Source organism: Tursiops truncatus, chromosome 9 (assembly GCF_011762595.2).
Source record: "Tursiops truncatus isolate mTurTru1 chromosome 9, mTurTru1.mat.Y, whole genome shotgun sequence".
Classification (NCBI taxonomy): Eukaryota; Metazoa; Chordata; class Mammalia; order Artiodactyla; family Delphinidae; genus Tursiops; species Tursiops truncatus.
In genome coordinates, this window is record NC_047042.1 from 47,974,471 (window position 1) to 48,000,450 (window position 25,980).

Sequence of the window (25,980 nt, forward strand, 5' to 3'; positions counted from 1 at the left end):
AGCTACTTAAGCTGTTAAGTCCCTGATTTTTCAACTCCTTGCCGCTGGGCAAGTTGATGTGTACAGGTAGATTTTCATCATAAATTCATGAGATATTACCCCAACAATTCTGAACTTTTTGTACTTTACTCTTTTCTTCTTGCCATTACCCACTCCCAACCACATGCAACTGAAGGCAGGGATTAGAACCTTAGATCACTTAAAAATGTACAAACAGAAAGATATGATCATTCCCCCCAAATTAACTAATTAACAAATTGATTAACAGAAAGATGTTCATCCTTGTTAGCTTTTAAAAAAAGACATATTTTTAAAATGAGAAATTAAGAGCAGAAATTTGTTACACTGTCATTTTAACTATATAGCATGAATGCCTAGTGCCAGAAAGGTTACAGAAAATTAGGTCCCAATGTACATTGCTACTTACAGTATAGATTGAAACAGTTTAACAATATAATCAATAATTTTAAAAGCATTTATATTCTTTAAACTAGTATTTGCATTGTAAAGATTCCGTCCTAAGGAAATAATTTAAAAAGCAAAGTTTTCACACAAAAATGTAATAAAAATGTCCATTTTTAAATAGTAAAATAAAAAAATTAGAAAACTACAAAAAGTTAAGAAAGGGAAGATTATATAAAATCACATTATATCCATTCAATAATATGTTGCCATTATGAAGATGTGTACATTGACTGTATAATATGGTAAACTGTGATAAGTGGTGGGGATAGAAGCAAGATATAAAATTGTACATGCTAAACTATTACAATTTTGTTTCCAAAAGAGTCTGAAAAGAAATATGTCAAAATATTAAAAGGAGGATAAGGGATACTTCTTCTTTGTTCTTTCTACAATTTTTAAAAAAGTTTTCCATGGAAAGGATTTTAATATTTCTGAAAATGAAAAGTTTAAGTCAATGAAAAGCTTGCCAATACCTTACCCACCACTTCTTTTTCTTATGTTCCCCATTATGGCAAATTGTCCCTGTTTTCCCCCTCCACCTTTCCTAAAACCAAAGTAAAATTTTATAGTTCCTTTTGTTCATGTGAAAGGGCACATTGCTCCTATAACTATTCAGTTGGCTAACTTCTAAAACAATACGCTAATGAAATGAATAGACAAAATTTACCTTATTTCCTTCTTCTTTAAATTGGGGATTAATTATTTTTACAAAAGAGTAAAACAATTGACGAATTCTGGAATCTCCAATAAATGCAATATGTTTATCTACAAGGCAGTTCTTCGCTTCACTGAAATCAACAAAGACATCAATTAGAATAAGGAAAATCAGCATACTAGCACTTTTCAAAGCACATAATTTGTGAAGAAAGTAGTACAGCATTATTACATACACAGTTATGTTGCTTTAGAAATAGGTGGCCAGGTTTGTTTAACCTACCAGTCCGTGTATGATCGACTAACTCTCAATAATAACAGCCCTCATCTAATAAGTGTTTCAGATGTACTCTAACCATAGTAAGTGCTTTATATCCGTTGTCTCAGAATAACTCCATGAGGTAGCTATCTAAGTCCCAAAGCAAGAGTCCTTCATTCACGGGCAATTGCCCTGGGCCTGGTTATCTCTCACCTGAGATAAAGCAGATTGTTCCAAAGCTTTCCCTAATGCTTTAGAGCGAGAATATTCCTTTGGACTCACCTCTAACTCCTACCCTGTCAGCAATTCTCTACCATCACATAGAGAGGTACCATCTATCACTTTCCCTGATTCACCAACACTTTTCTACCAGATATTAAGACCCATCTTAGAAAAGAAAACAAACAACAAAATGAAGAAACTACCTGATTTTGTACTTATGCATCATACAGCTGTGAGGTTGCCAAACTTTCTCTCCAAGAAATCTGCCACTTGAGAGAAGGTATTCACATGAATCATTTCCTATAGTAATTAAACACAATAATGTTGTAAACAATAGTTAAATTCTTATATGTTGGTTATTTGACCCCATTTAAGCCTTTGAGATGAGGGAGTACAGAGTTTTCTATACTTCACTATACCCTCTAGGTACATATCACTCATCCATGAGAAGCAAATGTTAATATATTAATATTCAAGAGGATAAGAGCCACTAATGACAGATTCTTTACCTAGAAAATACTTCATCCCCAAAGCTACATTCACTGCTTTGGTAGTTCCTTCTGCTTCAGGTTTTCCTTCCAAGGACATCACCTTGCCTCAAACTAGCCTTTATATCTGTTTATCACTCCTACTTCTAGTTGGGAAAGAAGAGTTTAAGGGATAAAAGAGAAGACTTTGGAAATGACTTCCTATTCGACTATTATAGTACTCAGTGCATTAGCATATCTGGAAACCTAGTAAATACTGAAGTATTTTATAAATCTACTCCCTAATTTTCACAGCCTCCCTGGAAGTGGGGTATCCCTATTCTGTAAATGTGCCAAGGAAGACTTATGCAAGAACTTCTGAAAAAGCTCAATAAAATTTCATCCTTTTGCAATCTCACGAAGATAAGACTTAAAACTATGTTAGTCAAATGGTGGCTGAAGATACACATGATCAGTACCAGTAATGAATGCTGTTGTTAATATTTAGCCCCTCCACTTCTCTCGATTGTCTCTTGCCTCCGTTAGGATGACCAACCAACTCCTCCCAGTGCGGTTGGGACTGCCACAGTTTTAAACAGAAAATTCCACATCTGCAAAACCCCTCAGTCCTGTGTAAACTGGGACAGATGGCTACCCTGCTTCCTTTGGCCATTTTACTGTACATTAGCTTAATGTACATGGTCAATGTACGTGGTTAAAAAGGGGATTGGAGACATTAAAAAAGTTCAAATATGTCAAATGGATGAGGGAAAAACGAGATGTGTACATTAACTGTGGGGTTATGATAAAATACATGTGTTTTTAAATTTGATCTCTAGTTCTTTATTAACAGTCAACAGCGATCTCTATTTGTTTTACAAATAGTTAAGGTCAGGATAGGGCATCTGGTAAAAATACTACAGAACAAAATGGTGGGGATAGGGAAGACCCAAAGATATTTAAAGTAGAAGAACACATCTCTTTTCTCAATCCAGTTATCCATTTATCTGGTCAACATACAGATAACGGTGATACAAATACAAGACAGGTATGTATAAATAATGAAAGTGTTGATACCACAGTGTCATAAATTCTAAAACAGAACAGGAAGGAAAAGTGAAAATACTGCATTATTCTGTTGGTGAAAAACTGGATAAGGAAAGTAGAATACCAATTATTACATTTTTGCAGTTACATATGTGGCCTGAGCAGTTTTTTCTGTATTTGAAAGATTTTTTAATAACATCTAAGGAAACTATAAATAATCAGTTAATTCTTTCCAATTCTTAAAAACTAATTCTAGTTCTAAAAAATTACGCTATATAATCAAGGAGGAGTAAAAAAAAAAGGACTAAAGGAACACACAATTATTTCCTAAAAACAGCACTCCTGCTGCATTCTTTTATAATGGCCATATAATAAAATCCTATTAAAAATCTAGTAAATGTTTAAAATTTGGATGAAAATTCCATATTTATAGCACCTCTACCTCTTTAAATACATCTATTAAACTAAGTGAAAAGTTAGTAACCCATCTATTTTCTAAAAGTTATATGAAGTTGTAAATAACTGGTATTAATTCTGTGAAGTTTTTCTTCCTTTTCTTTCTTCTTTATCCCTTCTTTTTTTTTTTTTTTTTTGGTGGTGTTGTTACTTGATTTTTGTTTTTTAATAGAAGCCTAAACAGGAACACACGTTGATCAGTCTTCAGTGTGTGGGACTATACTCTTTGTTAACCATGTCTATGGATTATCAATATGATTTTGTGGAGACTGAAGTACCATACCAACATCTTAAAATAACCAATTTTCTCCACCAAAAAATGTGTTTTAAAATGCCAAACTCTTCTTCCTCTCTTCAATATTACTACTCAGACATTATTTTTCAGTAGTTCAGCTAGTAGAAAACAAAAGCTCTAATCTCAAGAACCCACATTAGAAAAACCTCATAGCAAAACAGATTTGAAGTTGTCACTAACCAAAAGACACTATAAACACAGTACTGTAGAGACTACTAGTCTTTCCAGGGAAGAAGTTCTTAACCTGGTAGTGAATGCTAGTTAATGGTTACTCTTCATAATATATTTTATATTGCAAATTAAAAAAAAAAAAATCCTTGTATCTGAAATTAATAGTCTCTGTATCACATCAGTTAAGGTCCATTCAAAAGACAGAAACTACACCAGCTATTTTAATAGAGAGAATGTAATATGATGAACTATTAGGAAAGTAAAAGAATTGCTAATTAGATAACTGACAAGGCAAGAGGAGACTGGCTTTTATATATCTGTCAGCAAAATAATGGAAGTAGTAGTAATAATAAATACTATTATTATCTGATTTTAAAAAATTAACCGGATCTAAAAAAGAAAACTCCACAAAATTCCATACTCTAAAACTAGTTCTCTTTTCCTGGGAAGGAAATATTTTTAAAATCAAATCACTAAATGTAAATCTAAATGTTAAAATAAGTTAATGTGCCACATTTTTATTATGTATACTAACTACATGTAAACATCTGCTGGCACATTATTTTCCTTTCAAAATTTACCCAGAAGCACCCCAAACAAAAGAAAAAAAAACAAAACGCAGTCATTGTTTTCAATTGCTTCATATAATTTTGATAGCTACTTTAATACAACCAGCGTGAAATGAAAGTTGCCAAGTGCTCAGATAAATCAAGCTACGAACACAATTAAAAAAAAAAAAAGCAACTAAAGGGATAGAATTATCTACTTCAACTATCTCCCATACAAAGATTATCTAGATGAATAGCTGTCTTCCTCTTCATTCTGTTATCTTAAGCATAAGCATTCTGGTTTGTCAACCTAAAGTCTGAGGTTTTCATGCATGATTTTTCTATAATAGAAAAATACTAAGAGCAAACAAAATAAGTAAAAAGACAAACAAGTTTTAAAAAAACTGAAAAACAAAACAGAACTAAAGAAAACATCTGATGTGCTAAATAAACCGTAGCTTTTATTTTCCTTTGAATAGAATACCTCTGGCACATTGAAACTTTAGACTTAATCATCCTGCCAAGGCTGTGCGTTTCTTACTATCCACCATGAAAATACCAGATCATAGAGTTTTACAATATGATCTGCAGAATATTTTATTTGCCTAAAATTCAGCAAGTTATACTTTCGTCTGTGCTGAAAAATCACAATTTACATTTTTCTTTAGATAAGCTAGGAGTGCCTCATTACAAGTTGTGTCATGTAGATCAGGATCTTTCTAGCAGTCAAAGAAAGAAAAGGCTGAGAGACCTAGAGCTACTTCTTTCTTGCTTTAACTTCTGAAGTTTTGAACTTATTTTTCTCCAAAACATGCAATAATATTTAACATTTAACATTTAATATCCCTAGTGATAGAAAGGAATTAGATTAGAATTAGATTTCAACAAAATTAAGACGTTTGAAGCAAGTTAACTTTATTAAAAAATTCAAATTCATCTAGGTTGGAACTACCCTTAAGGCTACAGATACTGGCTTCTTGTCAGAGAAATGATGTTTTTAGTCTGTAATCACAGTATTAATGGACATTTTGTGATTCAGTAATGTTAAAATTTAGAAAAAATAAAATTAAAAGAATATTTTTTAAAAGGTCATTCTATTATATTTTGTGAAAATAATATTAAGAATGCAACCCCCCCCTCAAAACTCTACCTTCTAAAGTTGAGATCAGAACATGCTATTAGAACACGAAATTAAATTAAAACCAAAAGAACGAAATGCAGGGAGGAAAAGAGAAGGAAATGAGGACTTTGAAAATCTATTTCTTCAATAAGTGTTTATGGAGTTCCTACCGTGTGTTAAGCTCTGATGATTTAAAAGATGAATAAAATACCCTTGGAAGCTCAAAGTTTGTGTGGGGCTGTCAGATACAAATTATTATAATACAAAATGATAAGGATGTACTAGTTACTGTAGAAACACTGAATTCCTAATTCCTACTTCTGTGCTGGTGACATCCGAACCAGGACTTGAAAGAAAAATCTGTACTTTCTTTCAAGGAGAGAGACAGGTCATTGCAGGCAGAGCAAATCAGATATCTGTGAGATATGCAAAAGGGCAAAGCATATTTGGACTGTGAGCCTGGAGTTCCGGAACAAGGAAGAAAGATAAACGTAGGTAATAAAAAGTAAGCTTTACACACGCAACTTTTAGAAAATCACCATTTACTGGAAAAAGGATAAGAAAACTCTTGTCTGGCACTGTGAGGCTGAATTGGTATTTTTAAATGGTTTAACCCATGTCCCGCTGGAAAATGCTTTCTCACTCCACCTTTTATACATCACCACTGTCTAAGAGGCTCTGAGAAAAGCAGAATATAACATAATGACATGAGGCAGACTAACTGGGTTTTAAATCCTAGCTCAGTCAGATTAACTGTGTATCTTTAGGCAACTTAACCTCTCATGCCTCATTTTTAAAATGTAAAAAAAAAGGTTAAAATGTAAATAATACTGTAATTAGCTGAATCTAAGACCACTGATTATAAAATACACCATTATTTTAGATAACAGTAGGAAAAAATGTTATCAATTAAACTTTGACATGCAATCAAAGTTTTAAAAACTCATCTTGATTACAGAGATACTAAAAAAGGTGGGGGAAAGAAGAGGGGAGGATGAAATCTGGTAATTCTATCTACCTCATTGACTGGTTGTAAAGACAAAATGAGTTAAAAGATGTAAAACCTTTAGTAGAAGAGCACCCGGCATATAATAAGTGCTCAATGATAGCATGTAGTTTTGCCAAGCCTTACTTCCTGTAGTGTGTAATGTTTTACTTTCTGTAGTTCGTAAAGCAAGAGATACTGAATGTGTGTATTCCAACTGCATTCAGTCTACCTTGCCTGAGGCAAACTCATAAGCATGCATTGAAGATTTTAATATATAGCCTAAACCTGTATATCTAATATAAGGTCCTTTCTTATTCTGAAGATTTATGATACTATGATTCAAGCGTATGGTTATCCTTGTGTGAAAGGCACTGCATCTGACTCAGTTTCACACTGCCAAAGCATGAGGTTGGCTAAAAAGTGCCTGGTAAGATCGTTATTTTCCCCAAACTGTCTCTGGCTCAAGTTCTTGACATTCAGTATGGGCATGTACACACACCAGGTGTACTGCTTCACACTCAAGACACTAAAGCACCTACAAAAGCTGATGACTAGCTTCTGGAGGAGGCTTTATAAACAATCCCAGATTGCTACACTGACTCATAAGTTTCCATCTGACATTCTATTTTCCCTGCTAATGAGAGAACTTGAAAGGATGAAACATATAATCTAAATACAATAATTAGGGTCCAAGCTTATCAAAAGATAAAAGCACAGTTTTAAAAAGGGAGGTGAGGGGCACTAGATGTTTACATTTAGGACCATAGCATCACAGTTATAAAATTTATCTCCACTACCACATAAATAAAATTGAGTTAGATTACTGTCGTCTTATACCAAAATAGCATAAAATGATAGCAGTCAGAAAATTTTCTTTAAAATTACCACAAATTAATGCATCAAATTGCTAGTTTTATTTTGTGTATATAAGTGTTGGACTTGTTACAGCAACTGCAGATGAAACAAAGTCTTACCAGGTCATGTGGCGGTGATCTATAGGAGGCTGGAGGAGAAAGGCCAAAAGGGTATAAATAATTTATCTTTTTCAATCGATTTAGTGTATTTATATAAAGGGCTATTCGTCCAGTATGGTACTAGAGTATAAGAATTTTAATTCTCAAGCATTGCAGAAACAAAACAGCAGAATTGATCAAAATGTCCTTCACTTTGAAAGATTCCCTAAAATGAGAAGAGTTCAGATTCCAGTGGCCTCTTTACTGGATATTTTGCCAAAGTAGGTGTGAAGTTAACCTGGAAATGCGTTAAATGCGCACCTGTTACACATTACATCTTGACCAATTAATCTCACAATCACCAAGAGCTTTCCAGATAATGGCTTCGATAATACTAAGAACCAAATAAAAGATCCTATCGTTATTAATTTCCCTCAGCCTGTCAAACTCTAACCTAGTAGCATTTTTACAGAGAAAATGAAAAAAAAAAAATCAATCAACAACGACAAGTAAATGCCCCTTATGACTGAAGAATAATTCGTTCTGAAACAAGGAGGCCGTATTTCCTTTTCCTTACACCAGTCTCAAAACCCACACCAAAGACCTCCTCTCAAACTGCTTCCAACTTGTTTTCATAGCCCAACTCAACTCCTGTCAACCTGTAACTTCTTTTCAAATATCTGCCCCAGTGGCTTTACTCTGTAAAAAGTGTGCAACCAGAACGCTTTAAACGTTTCTGAATCACAAAGCCTGGGTGACACCTCCTCCACTTGGCCAAGAGCATCTTTTGCCAGCTGTCACCCGGTGGCAAAGGAAAATGGGGCGGCCCATGCCGCTGTCAAACAGCTTGGCCCCGCTGTTCCAGGGCAGAGGCCAGATAAAACAAAAGCTAAAGAGCTGATCCCCTAGGGCGCAGAATGGGTGACCCTACTTGGGGCGGAGGTGCCCCATTGCAGGGCGGCCTTGGCCTTCACGCGCCCGGGGGTGGCCCCGGAGGGCCGCCTGCACGCCTCCTGCACGCGAGCCCCGGGCCTGGCGCGTCTCCCCCGGCGCAACCCGCGCAGGAGCCGGGACCCCAGCAGCCACTGGGCCAGGCCCGGGTAAGCGCCCCCGTCCGCAGCGCAGGCTGCTCGTGGGGCGCAGGACCATGGGCTCTCTACCCGTGGCCGCCTGTACTGGGGTCCGCTCGGTCGGTCGGGGGCGCCTGGCCCGCCGCCCGGGCCACCTGGGGGCACCTCCTCCCCCGCGGGCTGGGCGCGCCGGCGGGCGGCCGCGTGAGCGTGGGCGTGTGTCGGGCGAGGGGGGCTGCCTCCAGCCCCCGCGTCGCCTCCTCCCCCAGCCGGCCCGGACAGGGGGAGGGCCCGCTCACCTCGGTAGCGGCGGGAGGCGAGGTGGCACAGCGCGAGCAGCAGCACGGCCACCAGCGCCAGCACCTTGGCGCTCCTCACGCTGAAGTAGTGGTTGATCTCCCGCTTGCCCAGGTTGTAGGCCAGAGCCGCCATCTTGGTTCCTCCATGACAACAGCGCGCGGCGGAGCGGGGAAGGGGCGCCGCACAGGGGCAGCACTGGAGCTGCCGCCGCCACAGCAGCCAGGCGAGGAGCGGCCGCCAGTCCCCGCGGCCGCCACCCGCGCCGCCCGCCGGGGAGCCTGACCCCGCGGTGCCCCCGGCCTCTACCTGCCCCTCCTCGGCCGCGACCGCTTCAGCGGCCTCCCCCCAGCCCCGCCGCCGCTGCTCCGCCGTGCCGTTTCCCCAGGCGCCCTGGACGCCTGTCTCCTCCCCTTCCTCCTCCTCCCCTTTAGCCTCCTGTCTTAATAGCGGCTGCGCCTGCGAGGGGTGTCCGGATGCCGGGTGCTCCGGGGTCACGGGCCCCAGACGGACCTCCGGGGTCACCGGGTCACGGGCGGCGGCAGGCGGCGGCAGTAGCGGCAGAGACATGGGGATGTAAGGAGAGGGGAGCAGGGTTCCACCCCGACCCGAGCGCGAGCCTGGGGCTTCAATTAGCTTACTGGCCGCTACCTGAGCCCAGGTGGGGGCAATATAAGTACTGTTCCGGAAGACAAGTACACATCACTCCACTGCCTCCTTCCGCAACACACCTTTTCGTGAACTTTCTACTTCCCGAACCTGCCCAGCAGGATGCGAAGGCCACCCCAATGTCACCGGGGCTTATCGTCAGGCTATCTGGTCAGTCTGGCTGCCCCCCAGGCTTGCCAAGTGTAGAGACTGCTGGTAGCCTTAGCACCCAACCCACGGGTAAGACCAGTCTTAACTCTTAACTCGTTGCTTTGAAGCCCATTTCTCTTGCAACTTGAAAAAAGTCCTCGGTTTGCCCAGTTCCAGTGGGTGAAACTCTACCGAAGTACAGAGTAGAAGGTACAAAGAGTACAGAGTAGAAGCTTAGCTTAGTGTAGGTGTTGGTGAGAAAAGAACCCCACTCTTAATTTTTGTTTACACAAGGGTTGGCTAGGATGGGCCAAACATGAAAAAGCGTCTCAGGATAGTCATTCCTGCTCCCGGAGTTGGTTAATGTTCCGTGGTTTTCAAAACAGGCAGCACACCTTTGCCTTGGTTAAGAGCTTGTTATTCCCTCATGTTTTGTTTTCTCCTTTTGGTTTCTCCCTTGCTGCCTTCCAGGTGGGAATGGTTATTTACATTGCTTCCCTTTCTACTTGTTTAGAGTGAGTTATTGATTAGTTAGGGTGTTTTCAGGTGTTCTTTGCAACTTTCCCGTTTAGCCATTCCTGAACTTGTGTTTATAGGCCCCTCTTAAAATGATAGAATGTTAGATATGAAGGGACTGTACAGATCTTGTCATCCCAATTTTTTCATCTAAGGACTCTTTTTATTATGTTTTTATCCGTGGACCCCATATCTTGAAAGATTTTGTCACTTAAATGAAATCACATACATCACTGTCATGGATGTAATGCTAATAAGCAATAAAGCTAAATAAGTGTACAAACACTAGGCACTGTTCCTTGGAAATGGTCGCTTAATTTTGGCTGTCATTCTTCTGATCCAAGGTTCCACATGCTGGAAGAATTAAATCTGATATTGTAAAAAACAGATAAATAACTCTGCTAACAGTATATGGTCTACCAATCACATCCTAGAAATTTCTATGATGTCATCAACAGCAAATTAGAATTTCTGATTAGCGTACGATAACCAATGTTAGCCTGCAGGGTTGATTTAATGCCTGCCAAAAGTAAAGAAACTTGACATTTTATTTAATTGGAATTTCCAGAAGGCTTTCTGAAATGTTGTAAATAGCTTGTGGACCTCCTTCCTTCCCACTAGTTTAAAGCTAATCCCTCTCCTCTGCTCTGAATCTCTTTCTGTCCCCCTTTCTTGGGGGTGTTGATGACTCCATAAGTTATCCCCATGTCAATCATCCTCTCTCTGTGTCTTCCTTAAACTTTCCTTTCTCTTGGATGTTTCCCTTCCACCAATAATTTTATCTTGTTAGTGAAGCTCATCCATGGACTGTGTTTCTGTGTGTTTACCTCTCCATCTCTTTCCTTCTCTGACAAGTTCTAGAAAGAATAGTGTTGTCTTTTCAGCCTTCACTTGTTCCACTTCTATTCTCCCTTCTAAATAACTCTCAAATCTGTTGCCTCCTCTCCATTCCCTGGTTGTTGCCTTGGTGAAGGCATGATTTCTTGCCTGAATTTTTTACCCCTTAAAATCATCTTCCTCAGGTTTGGCTCAAAAATTCAATCTTACAGCTCCCTGCCATTCTCTAACCAGACGGAACTTTCTTAAACTCAAATGTGATGATGCTAAAAACTAGTTAGTGGCTCCATGTTTATTTGTCTATCCCTAAACCGTCCAGAATGTTAACTAATGCTCAGCAGGTTACGTCAACCCTAATAATCTGAGAAAAAGAGAAACCATTTTATAGGAAGTCTTTCAACCATGCATTACTTAAAACAAAGCAAAACAAAAACAGACAAAACAAACAAAAAAACCTGACTACACCTTATTCCTTCCCTTCTTCTTCTTTTTTTTTATTAACCAAACATCTATTTCCTATTGTACCACAGGAGGTCATGGGGATAAAGAAGACAGGAAAAAGGACTGAAAAGGACCAGCCAGCACAATAGGAGGAGCTCAGTTTTGAGGTGAGAATCTTTTGGTATAAACTGTTCCTGCTCCACTGTGTCCATTTCATTACTGTTTATACTGATGGGATTTTAAAATTTGGGTATAACTGACATATAACATTACATCAATTTCAGGTGTACAGTGTGATTTGATATTTGTATATATTGCAAAATGATCACCACAGTAACTCTAGTTAACATTGGTCACCATGCATATATACCTAGTTACAGAATTTTTTTTCTTATGATGAGAACTTTTAAAATCTACTCTCTTAGCAGCTTTTGAATAAGCAATACAGTATAATTAACTATAGTTCATTTCTGACTTGAAAAATTCTTCCTCTTCTTTCCCAAAGCTGTCTCTTTCATCTGTGTCCTTGATTGTGTCAGTAAAATTTCATTTGAGAACCTGGTATCATAAGTTTCCCTTCTTTATTTCTACCTTCGATTTCTCCCTCTTCACTGTTTGCCCAACACGTAAGCTCAAATGCTTCCTATTTAAAGCACCTTCCTTAATTCACCACACAATCTGTCTTCTCCTTTAACTATCAGACTTCTTGGAGGAACAGTCTATGGTTACTGTTCCGATTTTTTTTGGTTACTTATTGGTTCTTTAAATACTTGAAAACTGACTTCTGCTCCTATTCCGTTACCTAAACCACTGTTTCAAATGTCAACCACATCCTAAATTACCATATCCAATGTCTTTATCTTAGCTTTATCCTTCATGACTGTGCACCATTGTTGACATATTTGCTTTCTTAAAATCTTCTCTTTTGACTTCCATACCACTACACCCTCTGGCTCTCTTTTTTTCTTTCCCATGCATCTCCAAGAAGAGTCAGTCCTCTTGCTTTTTCAAACCCTTACATGAAAGTGTTTGCCTGCTTTTCTTCTTGGGAAACCTACACTACAGCTACCACACTGCATCCATGCATGTAACCTGGATTCCTGTTATGTGCTCCAGACCTCTTTCATGTACCTCAGAAACTGCTTCATTGAGTGTCTTGTGGTACCTCACACTCAGTGTGTTGGAAACCAGTTTTATTTTCCTTCCAAAACCATTCATCTTGTTATGTTTACCATTTCATTCCTTGCCACCACTATCCTTCAAGTCATTTCTACTACTCTGACTCATCTTCTTTCTCCTCTGCCATATCTAAAGTATGGGTTTCAGTGGGGAGGTGTGTTCATAAGGTAAGCCAGTGGATAGTGAGAACAAATTACCAAAGCTTCTATTTATAGTTAATTCCTGTTAAAAAATGATTAAAGAAGACATTTTAGGTGATACAAACTTTATTTAACACTTCATGAAGTGGATAGTCTCCTTTCAGAGAACAGTAAAATGGGGTGGAAGCTTTTATAGGGTAAAGAATAAAGAAAAAGGAAGAGAAAAATAGAAAATATCTGGTTGGCTGAGGCCACATAGTCATCCTTGTTTGGGATGAGAAGAAACAAGGAAATAAGGATAGAGCTTAGAGTTGGCTTGCTGTTTGGGGGTTGGCTGACTGGATATACTGCATTTCTGCTCAAGCAGAGCATTTATAGAGATATGAAAGTTTTCTAAGTTTTGGTTTGCTGACATGGCATGACTAAGCAGGAGCAGATCCATCATGAGCCCAGCAAGTTATTTCAGCATTCCTGGATACAATAAAATAAGGCTTCATTAATATTTAATATAAGGACCTCCCCTGGTACTCTGACTTGGTCTATATGTAGAGTCATGTCAAGTGCACTTGAAGAGGAATTCTGAGGGGAGAGTGGGAATTCACACATGGGGGAGAGAGATGAACAAGAGCTCCCTTATTTGTGGACTTTCAGCACACTGTGCCTATGAGCCTATCAAATGGATTCACAGATTGTATTATCTACTCTTACTTCAACTCACAAAATGGAAAGTGGCTTTAAAAATCCCCATGGGGGATGTGAATTGAAGATTTTCTAACCATATAAGCACTATCAAACAAGAAGAATATACAGCATGGAATCTTCTCCTAAAATAAACTCTTCATCAGCTGCATGGTTAAAAAAAAGAAGTGTGTGTATATATCATAATATATACCTGACACAGATTATATGCAGATTATATAACATACAAATATCATCCCTGACGTACATATATGAACAACGTAAATCTGTAATAAATCAGGAAAAATTACGAAATTATCGAGATTAGTTGAAATAAGAATTTACATCCACTCATTGTAAACTATGGATCTTGCTTGTAAATGTATAGTGCTTTGAGATGAGAGTTACTACAGATATGAAGCCATCAAAATTAACAAGCCATTTATAAATTAAGCTTCTGAACATGAATTAAACCTCTCTCTTTGAGAGAAAAAAATTTGTGAATATGTATGACTGTTTCAGATTACATGGATTAGTTCATTGGTAGAGCAGTGCATATTTTATAACTAAATAAATATGCTCTAATTTTTAACTGATATGAATGCACAGTCAAAAGCCGAGAATCACTTAGTGAATAACTGTATTCTGTTCGTTAACTCTTTCCTCAAAACTCTTTCCTTCTGCCCAGAATGCTCTGGTTTAGGCTCCAACCTGATCATTGCAACACATTTCTACTGGCCTCCTTACCTTTAACTTCTCACTTTTTCAATCCCTTATTAACCAATTGCCTCTAGAATTATTTGTCTAAGGCTTTATTTGATCTTATCATTTCCCTGCTTGAAAACTTTGGTGGTTCTCTACTGCAACAAAATGAATTCCCAGCCTCTTAAAACGTGTAAGGTTGTCTGTGATTTGGCCTAAGTCTCCATTCCTTCTCTTTAGTTCTCATTTTATCCAACCATGCTAGAGTACAAGCCAGGAACGTTATATATCTGTTGCTTTTTTTCTTACTATTCCCTTAGCTTGAATACTTTTCCCCCTGTACCTCATATGCTACTTATTTAAAATCTTTCTTCTTTTTTCCCCCCTCCAGCCTTAATAAGGTATAATTGACAAATAAATTGTTTATAGTGTACATCGTGATGATTTTTCACATATACCCATACTTTGTGAAATGGTTACCACGATCAGAAAAACTTTCTCCTTTAAAGACCTGATACATTTTGCCTCTTCCATGAACTAAGCCCCATGGCTCCTTGTGGGAATGTAACTCTTTCCCTCCTCTGATTTGTCACGGTACTTTGTTTCTGTCTATGCTAAGTATGCCTTCAACACAAGGCAGCACCCAATCAGAACAGATACCTTCCTTCCTTGTGCATATTGTGTGTATTGGGAAACTATCAGTTCTTTTGGGACATATCCCACTGTGCCTTGTAATCTACTCAGTTATTATGTTTATCTTCCTCTTCTTCATTCCTCTCCCTCCAGATTTTATGCATTGGGGCACAGGGAATTAATACTTTTTGTATTATTTGTAGGGAAAACTTGTGAAAGACTTAGAAATAGACCAAGGTATTATGGTTGTCTTCAGTGGGAAACTGGGCATTGTCCAGATTATCAGATTCTATTGGGTCTCTGAATCTTTTATTGTCTTTGAGTTATTTTACATTGCTGTAAGTTATATAATACTTATAGTAATGCAAATGATTCTTGTCCATAGAAATGCAAATTGTATCTCATTGGGATTCAGTTGATTATTGCTCTATGGATACTGAGCAGTTTTGAAGTTTTACATTTGTTAAGCAAATTTATTTCACCATTCCCAATGCCCATATATACGTGATTCTTTGAATTCTCCTTTGAACCAATTGTAATATCTTTCTGGTTCCCTCATTAATTAATGAATTAAATAAAAGCTTTGACACATGTTCATTTTATATCTGTATGAAAGTCATGCCATATACTCTTCTAAAAATTATCTTTTAATACATGAATATGCCTTGAACTGAATAAATATTAATATTTCTTAGGTTCAGATTAAAGATCATTTAATGAAAAACACTGGAGAAAACTGAGACACTTTTCTTCCTAGAATTTTTAAGATTGTGGGATAGAGAAATATTTTCCAAAGTGAATTTGACTTGTTTGAACAAGTGAACAGTTTCCTCTACAAGACTGAAAAAACTTGTTTTTATTACCATGAATTTGAATATTGGCCTTTGGATTTTTTGATCAAGTATACCCAAAACAAAACAAAACAAAACCCAAATATCTGATTTGTATGTACTCAAATGTCAAAAAAACTGATACAAAAGAGTAAGAAATTATAAAGTATTACTCAGTTATTTTATTATATGCTTTTAGTTTAGTTTTTTTTTTTTAATCTGGAAGATTTCACCTTAAAACATGATACAGAAATCTCAGTAATCATTTGGAAGTTGTATAAAGTAAAAGTTTATACATGATATTATAGTCTTCAGTATAAGAAACACATCCTGAATTCACAGTCTGTTCACACCTGTCCTTCTTGTCTTCAGATTGGGAAACACTTGGGAGTCAACCTTAGGTCTCTGGTCCTTTCTGTCTAAATTCTCTGCTTATCCCAATTGTATTCTGCTTCTCCCACCTTTTCAGCTTCTCTTCTATCTCCTTTCCTTCTGCTACCAATTGTAGTTTTTCCCAAGTATCTGTACTTTTGAGAAAGCTCTTCACTCCCTACCCTCATTCACTTTACTGTTTGGACAAAGGTGAAAGCAGAAGAGATGGAGAAAAAAGTGGACAGATTAGAGACAGATTTTAGTAATAAAATGGACAGAATATGCTGATGGAGTTGCATGTGAGAAGATAAGGGAGAAGGAGAATCAAGGGTGACTTCTGTTTCTGGCTTGAGCAACTGGTGGCTTCAGGGACCGCTTACTGACATGGGAAAGACTGGAGTGGGGGTAAAGCTTGGGAAAGATTATCCTAACAGTTCTTCAGTTTCTTCTTGTTTACATCAAAATATGTTTAAAAATTAAAGCCCAGACAATCTAATACCTATTTAATTTTCACATGTGAAATTCTGCCCCACCCTGCCACCCTCAGTACCCTTTCTCCAAGACAGAAAAATGCATCTTCCACTTTATTCCCAAATTACACGGGTTTTTTTCAGGTGAAATCAACATTTCCTATCAACAGTTAACAAATCAAGGGGGGAAAGGGATAATAGTATAGCAATTATTTTGCCCTGGGTCTTCCCCAACGGCTGAAACAAATTCTCCTTTCTGTAGAATAGTTGTTTTAAATTAGCTGGAAATTCACAGTTCACAGCTTTGAAAAAACCCCTTAAGGAAGGCAAATATGAATATCTCCCATTGTTTCTAAGGTGAAGGATGTTAACCGGTGATCAGATCAGAGTTGCGCAACTTGAAGGGGAGAAAAAAATTCTAAATGACCTGTCTGGTTTCACGCAGCCCTCTGGCCCAAATGGTACTGACATTTTCATTAAACAGGTTAAGGAAAACAATAGAGGTTAATTGACTTAGTGGTGTTTCAGCTGAAATGGCCAAAACTGCCCAAGGCCTCAGGTAAGTCTAATGTTGTTAGCAGCATCTTGGCCTTCCACTTTATACTCTGTCACCTTTGAACGATCTAAACAAATTAGGATCGCTTTTTGTATAACACTGTGTATCTCACAGGGATGTGTGAAAATGTATTAGGTAATGTCTGTAAAGCACTTTAAATGATTTATTCTTTAGCCAGTTTTTCCTGAGGGATACTTTGTCTCACACGCTTCTAATTGCCATCTAGCTAGATGATAAAGAGCAATCTTCAACTGAACACTTAGTGGGTTGCAGGAGGTGACTCACAGATCTTTTACTCTATGCACACAGAACATACATTTCCCATGAAATTCTGCCTTTCTAACTAGCGTATTTTTGGGGGGTGACATTTAGATATCATTTTCGGTTTGCAGAAGTGGCAGGTATAGCTTTGTGGTCATTAGTAAAAAGTTTTTACTACGGGGGTAGAATAATGTAGTAAAAAAAAGCGTAGGCTTTGAAAGAACATTCTGGGTTTGACACTGGGCTCCACCATTTACTAACTAAATAATGTGGCAAATCGTTTCACCTGTTGAACTTCAGCTTTACTTTTTTTTTTTTTTTTGCGGTACGCGGGCCTCTCATTGTTGTGGCCTCTCCTGTTGCGGAGCGCAGGCTCCGGATGCGCAGGCTCAGCGGCCATGGCTCATGGGCCCAGATGCTCCGCCGCATGTGGGATCTTTCCGGACTGGGGCATGAACCCGTGTCCCCTGCATTGGCAGACGGACTCTCAACCACTGCGCCACCAGGGCAGCCCCAGCTTTCTTACTTGTAAAATGAGGATAATAAGACCTATCACTCAAGGTTGTTTTTATGACTAAATGAGTAATGTATAGTTTTTGACACTTAGGTGATGCTTAATAAAAGATTCTTTTTTCCTTCGGAGTTCACTGTCACTGGTAAATTCACCAGAAGTTTTCCTAAATTTCCTCTCTACTGGTTAATATGTGTGTCATGGAGACTGGGTGTTTAATTAATAGAAAATAGCCAAGTCAAACATAGATACATTCCTTTAGATAATTAAATAATCCTTGGTTTAGTCTGTTAAACAATACTCTGGTATGATATTGAAATGTCCTGTCATCCACCTTTTGCCTTATTTACAAGTTTTAAATAATTTTGCTTAACAGTCCATTCTTTTGATGGTAAATAATCTCTAGAGATTTATTTATTTATTTGTTTGTTTAAATTTTTAAAATTCTTGGCTGTGCTGGGTCTTCATTGCGGTGCGTGGGCTTCTCATTGCGGTGGCTTCTCTTGTTGCGGAGCACGAGTTATAGGCGCACGGGCTTCAGTAGTTGTGGCTTGAAGGCTCTAGAGCGCAGGCTCAGTAGTTGTGGCGCACAGGCTTAGTTGCTCCACAGCATGTGGGATCTTCCTGGACCAGGGCTCAAACCCGTGTCTCCTGCATTGGCAGGTGGATTCTTAACCACTGTGCCACCAGGGAAGCCCCTCTAGAGATTTATTTTTGATCACACACACAAAAGGCTGGTTTCATTATGCTTTGGAGTGATTATTTACACAGTTTAGCAAAAGTTATTAACCGTCCGGGTATGCCTCCTTGAGCGTTCAGTACTGAGCAACTGTAGAGCCCAAAGAATTAAATTCTGCTGAGTATTGTCATTAAGAAGTATAAGATTCAATAATGTAAAAGGATCTATTATTTTTTTCTATCCCAAGATTAGGAAACCAAGCCCAAGAAAATCTATGCACCAGGATTTCATCTCATTTCTTATAGATTCTGGTGAACTCCTTTTCACTTCAAGTCCCCAATATGCTGAGGTTCCTGGCCAGCCAGTAAGTGATGTTGCTTTTGACCTGTGAGGCTTTAACCATAAAACAGGTACCAGGCTAGTTTTTTCAGGTGGGATTTGTAGGCATTGCTTTCACATATAAAATACAACACTTACTTGTTAATGATGGGATTTCCTTATCTGATTAAATGTCCTTTATTTTCCAATATGACTCCCAGGTGTAACCTTTTATGACGATGTCAAAATCTTCTCTGTTGGGGTGCAATACACAGTTTTCTAAATAAGAATTCGACACCTGGTGAAATGAAGACAGCTTCTTTTTAACCCTATGCAAGTAACTTTGGAGACTCATTAAAGATATTTGGTTATAAATTCTGAAGGAGACACTGAGAGTTAGGAGCCATTTTTTTAAATGTTTCATTCGTTGTTGAGAGTTACATTTGATGTTGAGAGTTAGAGATAAATTACCAAGTAGAGGACTTCTTCATCAAGCATCAGAAAATAGGCAGTTCACAAATAAATGCCATCAGTATTCCAAACCAAATAACTATAATTAAAATTTCCTTATCAATTTATTTATTTATTTATTTATTTATTTATTTACTTTTGGCTGTGCACGGGCTTTCTCTAATTGCGGCGAGTGGGGGCTACTCATTGTGGTGGCCTCTCTTGTTGCAGAGCATGGGCTCTAGGCACGCAGGCTTCAGTAGTTGTGGCTTGCAGGCTCTGGAGTGCAGGCTCAGGGGTTGTGGCGCACAGGCTTAGCTGCACGCAGGATCTTCCCGGACCAGGGCTCGAACCGGTGTCCCCTGCATTGGCAGGCGGATTCTTAACCACTGCACCACCAGGGAGGTCCCCATTTAGTTTTATGTATTTATTTCTTGTTCTACTGCATCTTGGGTCATCAGCCTTCTTTCACGAAGTCATCTCCTTCTGAACTAAGAAGAGTCCTGAAAATCCCAAGTCATTCCCAAATATATCTGACAATTGTGCAAGCAATGTTATCTTTATGCTCCAAAGTTGTTACTCATGAGGCTATTCATTGAACTATCAACAATTAAGAGTATACGGTATGGTCCTTTCCATGAAATTCTGAGATCTTCCTTTGTAGAAGATTAAAATTTTAACCTGTGAGCCTTTTGACAAGCACTAAATGATTAATATATTGTGGTAACTAACAATGTCAAACCTGAAGACAGTAAAGTTCTCTATTGAATGCAGTACATAATTTTTTGTAAGAATTTGATCAGTGTTTTTCCTGAGAGTAAGAACATATTATGGACAAGAGCACTGACAAATCTCCAGGGCCTTCCAATTCATTTTATAATGTGTACAATCTCCAAAACGTATATGTAAATAATATTTTATCTATAAAATTTACCCTTTAATTTGACCACTCTCTTGATCAGTGCTTACACTAGAGTTGAGCTAATCTAGAAATATAAAACATGTCAAGAAAACAGTTATTTGGGGTATCACCTCTTTTATAAGGCAAGAGAACAAATCTTCATGAATTTCCAGGGACCTTAAGGGAATTTCAAAGAAGTTTTATGTGTAAAGAAAATCCTGAAAATTTTATTTTTCTGAATGTAAGATATGATTGTGGAAAAGCAAAATCAAGAGAGTTACTTTAGATCATTTATTAAGACAGGATCAGGTGTGCCTGAGAAACAGTAAATTGGCTACCTGTTAATCAAAGTGACAATACAGTATTCTAAATAAGAAGGTAACACAATTGAAAGGAATTTTAGCTTTTTCAGAAATGAGGAACTTTATGTTTTTGTTGCTTAATAATAAAGTGCTTGACAAAGTTGTCACAAAACACAGAAAACAGTTTTGTTAGGATATGGAATCCAACATGCAAACAGATCACACAGAATGTAAAAGAATAACTATTTACTACCCCTTGTTAAGAGAAGACAAAAGAGTTCAAGATAAACTGTCATTTTAATATATAGAAAACCAAATTCGAGATTTGCATTAATATCACATTTAGCAGTAAAGGGTTCATGAGCTCTCTGCCCTACTTTTTAAATTATCTTATAAATAAACCCATCAAAACGGAGTGAACTTTGTCAAAATTTGAGTCCATCTCATTGCTTCTTTTCAGGCTTATTATTTATAGCTTGAGGCAAATACAATTTTTCCTGCCAATCTATAATTTTCTATATTTATTCAAGATTTGTCTTACACAATCCTTTTTCACATTCAGGAAAAACCAGAATCTTTAAGAAAAGACTACTCTCCTTTCCTTGAAAACAAAAATACATTCCATTATCTTGCATTCATCATTGTACTTTTCTGCTACTATTGCTTTAGCAGTCTTTGATTACCGGTATGATTAATAACTTTCAGTCAAATTAATTAACTTCTATTTCATAGAGGAAACTAGAAAGGAGTGTAGAAGAATCTGTCATACACAGTAAAACAACAAAACTCATACATACACACATAAAACCTTCTATGGTCACATACATCCATTTTTCACCTTTTTAAGTGAGCAAAATGAACACAATCATTATCATGACCAATAAATATATCCACGATAAGAAACACACATGCACACATACACACACATATACACACATATATAAAATATGTTGGGTGACCACATTTCAGATTTATATTTCACTTAGAAATCATCTAGGTATCCAAGGTTCTGCATTAAATAACTTGATTTAAGAATAGTCCAAGGTTTTACTACTAGAGCTAACCAATGAATTTGGTAAAGCTGCCAGATACAAAATTCATACACAGAAATCTCTTCCATTCCTATACACTAACAATGAAAAATCAGAAAGAGAAATTAAGGAAACAATCCCATTTACCATTGCAACAAAAAGAATAAAATACCTAGGAATAAACCTACCTAAGGAGGCAAAAGACCTGTACTCAGAAAACTATCAGATCCTGGTGAAAGAAATCAAAGATGACACAAACAGAGGGAGAGATATACCATGTTCTTGGATTGGAAGAATCAACATTGAGAAAATAACTACACTACCCAAAGCAATCTACAGATCCAGTGTAATCCCTATCAAATTACAATGGCATTTTTCACAGAATTAGAACAAAACATATTACAATTTGTATGGAAACACAAAAGACCCTGATTACCCAAAGCAATCTTGAAAAAGAGAAATAGAGCTGGAGGAATCAGGCTCCCTGACCTCAGACTATACTATGAAGCTACAGTCATCAAGACAGTATGGTATTGGCAGAAAAACAGAAATATAGATCAATGGAACAGGGTAGAAAGCCCAGAGATAAACCCACGTACATATGGTCACCTTATCTTTGATAAAGGAGGCAAAAATATACAATGGAGAAAAGATGGCCTCTTCAATAAGTGGTGCTGGGAAAACTGGACAGCTACATATAAAAGAATGAAATTAGAACACTTCCTAACATCATACACAAAAATAAACTCAAAATGGATTAAATACCTAAATGTAAGGCCAGGCACTGTAAAACTCTTACAGGAAAACATAGGACACTCTTTGACATAAATCATAGCAAGATCTTTTTTGACCCACCTCCTAGAGAAATGGAAATAAAAACAAAATCAACAAATGGGACCTAATGAAACTTAAAAGCTTTTGCACAGCAAAGGCAACCATAAACAAGATGAAGAGACAGCCTTCAGAATGGGAGAAAATATTTGCAAATGAAGCAACTGACAAGGGATTAATCTCCAAAATATACAAACAGCTCATGCAGCTCAATATCAAAAAAACAAACAACCCAATCCAAATATAGGTCGAAGAACTAAGTAGATATTTCTCCAAAGAAGAAATACAGCTGGCCAACAAACACATGAAAAGATACTCAACATTGCTAATTATTAGAGAAATGCAAATCAAAACTACAGTGAGGTATCACCTCACACCAGTCAGAATGACTATTATCAAAAAATCTACAAACAATAAATGCTGGAGGGCTTCCCTGGTGGCGCAGTGGTTGAGAGTCTGCCTGCGATGCAGGGGACATGGGTTCGTGCCCCGGTCCAGGAAGATCCCACATGCTGCGGAGCGGCTGGGCCCGTGAGCCATGGCCGCTGAGCCTGCGTGTCCAGAGCCTGTGCTCCGCAACGGGAGAGGCCACAACAGTGAGAGGCCAGCGTACCGCAAAAAAAAAAAATAAATAAAAATGCTGTCTCGAGAGGGTGTGGAGAAAAGGGAACCCTCATATGCTGTTGGTGGGAATGTAAATTGATACAGCCACTATGCAAAACAGTATGGAGGTTCTTTAAAAAACTAAAAATAGAACTACCATATGACCCAGAAATCCCATTACTGGGCATATACCCTGAGAAAACCATAATTCAAAAAGACACATGCAGCCCAATGTTCATAGCAGCACTATTTACAATAGCCAGGGTATGGAAGCAACCTAAATGTCCATCAACAGAGGAATGGGTAAAGAAGATGTGGTATATATATATGCAATGGAATATTACTCAGCCATAAAAAGGAATGAAATTGGGTCATGTGTAGAGATGTGGATGGACCTCGAGACTATCATACACAGTGAAGTAAGTCAGAAAGAGAAAAACAAATATCATATATTAACGCATACACGTGGAATCTAGAAAAATGGTAGAGATGACCTTATTTGCAAAGCAGAAATAGAGACACAGACATAGAGAAAAGTATAATATTGCTTATATGTGGAATCTAGAAAAATCATACAGATGAGCTTATTTACAAAGCAGAAATAGAGACACAGACATAGAGAACAAATGTATGGATACCAAGGGGGAAGGGGGGTGGTAATAATTGGGAGATTGGGATTGACATATATACACTACTATGTATAAAATAGATAACTAATGAGAAACTACTGTATAGCATAGGGAACTCTACTCAGTGCTCTGTGGTGACCCTTATGGGAAGGAAATCTAAAAAAGAGAGGATATATATATATATACGTATAGCTGATTCACTTTGCTGTACAGCAGAAACTAACACAACATTGTAAAGCAGCTATACTCCAATAAAAATTAATTAAAAAAAAAGACTAGTCCAAGGTTTTAAAGTTAAATAAGGATCTTGGTTAAGTTGACATATAACAACTTAGAAAATCATTTATCAGAATTATAATTTAAGAATTTATTTAGACCATTTGTATTCACATAGCTTAATTATTGGGACTGAGAACTGAAATTCCCTGTATGAATTTGACTTAATATTTGTTCCAGGAAATTCTTGCCCAGGAATAGAAAACTGTAGCCAATCAACAATTTCACTATTTGCTTCAGGAAATTCCTGAAAAGCAATTTATCCATATAGTTTGTCCTTCTGGCCAAACAGCTCTATCTCCTATCAGGATAATAAGATTGTTAACTTCACCAAATAGGTAGCTCATTAAAAAATTTACTTATCAAGACTCATGTCAAGAAGCTGACTTTTCTTTGTCCCTCAATCCTCAACTATTATGTCAAGGACTGTCCCCCATCACAATTAGTTTTCTTATCTTGACAAACCTACCTTCAGCCACTTAAGCCCAGATCCCCAAGCCCTTCCCCAATCTCCCCATTTGAGACATTAGTAGAATCTCTCAAGGTAGTGTTCTCCCTTAACTGCAGTAGGCCTAATAAAAGTAGCTTTGATTGATCAACAGAAACTCTGAGTTAATCAATGTGTATTGCTTTAAGCTGAGAAGTTTGTGCAATTATTGTTATGCAGCAATAGTAAACTAATAGGACCACATTGATAAAACCAGGGAACAATTATTGCTGTCTTCAGACCAAAAGTTATTAAGCCAGCCTAGTTTGTAAAAGATTAAACTTTATTACATGAACTTACGTTTCATGCTGACCTGCTTCTGATCCTGAGCTTATGTTTGATTTCTTTATTTCCTGAGAAATTTGGGAATATTAGAGTTATATAAGTGCTTATTTTTCTTTATGAATCAATTAGAATGGAGCTATTTGGATTTGAGAAACTATTTTATTTTATTTATTTATTTATTTATTTAGGCTGCGTCAAGTCTTAGCTGCAGCACGTGGGATCTTCATTGAGGCATGTGGGATATTTTGTTGTGGTGCGTGGGCTCTTCGTTGCGGCGCAGGGGCTTCTCTCTAGTTGTGGTGTGTGGGTTTTCCCTCTCTAGTTGTGGCACGTGGGCTCCAGAGTGCGAGGGCTCTGTAGTTTGCAGCATGCGGGCTCTCTCGTTGAGGCCTATGAGCTCCTTAGTTGTGGGGCGCAGGCTTAGTTGCCCCGTAGCATGTGGGATCTTAGTTCCCAGAACAGGGATCAAACCCACATCCCCTGCATTGGAAGGCAGATTCTTTGCCACTGGACCACCAGGAAAGTCCCAGATTTGAGAGACTTTATAATTTAATTAATTTATGTATTCTAGAGATAGGAAAACATCAAACACAATGAGAGGTAAATATTTTTCTCAATTACAGATAAACAGACTTGCTAAGAGCTTGCAGCTTTAGTTCTACAACCTCAATCATAGATTAACATTAAATGCAGAACCATAAACACTCACTGAAGCAGATCTCAAGGGATGTTGTACTTTCAGTGAGCATAAAGTGTTTTCTTGACTGAGTCGTGTTTACATATAGTCAAACAAAGGCTAACAAACCAGATTCTTTATCATCTCTCACCTAACTAATCCCCATTATATTCTGACAGAGATCACCTAATGATTAGATCATAAAACCAAATTCCCAAATAGTCCTGTCACCAATGAGGAAAAAATTGTTGATTGTGCATAAACATACACAAGATGCCTTCCTGACTATGAAATCAAGACTGTCCCAGTGGTCCAGTGTATCCACTGGTCCATGGGTCCAGCTGTGGAGTTAGACAAGACATGAATAGATGAATAGACTTGGCAAAGAACCAGAAAAAAGATACAAAAGCTTCTATGGTTTACTCAGAGAACAATGATTTAGCCTGTTTTGGTATCAAAGAGTGGGGAGTAGGATGGCCAAAGGGGCTATATTAACTGATGACCTTGAATGTTAAAAAGTGCCATTGTGGGGAGGACCTTCAAGTTGGGGGAGGAGTGAGACATGGGGATCACCTT

The 25,980-nt window shown here is 37.9% G+C and overlaps 1 protein-coding gene and 1 long non-coding RNA gene across 3 annotated transcripts in view; one reads left to right on the forward strand and one right to left on the reverse strand.

Moving 5' to 3' along the window:
* Window positions 1-9,588, reverse strand: part of CASD1 (CAS1 domain containing 1) — a 77,198-nt gene extending 67,610 nt beyond the window's left edge. The window contains exons 1-3 of one of the 2 annotated variants that reach the window (XM_019927557.3): window positions 9,015-9,588; window positions 1,804-1,900; window positions 1,133-1,253 (exon numbers count right to left, since the gene is read on the reverse strand). In XM_019927557.3, the coding sequence (XP_019783116.1) occupies window positions 1,133-1,253; window positions 1,804-1,900; window positions 9,015-9,582 (786 nt within the window). In that variant the 5' untranslated portion in view covers window positions 9,583-9,588. The remainder of the gene's footprint in view (window positions 1-1,132; window positions 1,254-1,803; window positions 1,901-9,014) is intronic. The other variant, XM_019927551.3, reaches the window with a different exon arrangement.
* LOC141279541 (uncharacterized) overlaps window positions 8,947-25,980 on the forward strand; it is a 64,487-nt gene continuing 47,453 nt past the window's right edge. Inside the window, exons 1-2 of the long non-coding RNA XR_012333968.1 lie at window positions 8,947-9,126; window positions 11,694-11,771. This is a non-coding gene — a long non-coding RNA (uncharacterized lncRNA). The remainder of the gene's footprint in view (window positions 9,127-11,693; window positions 11,772-25,980) is intronic.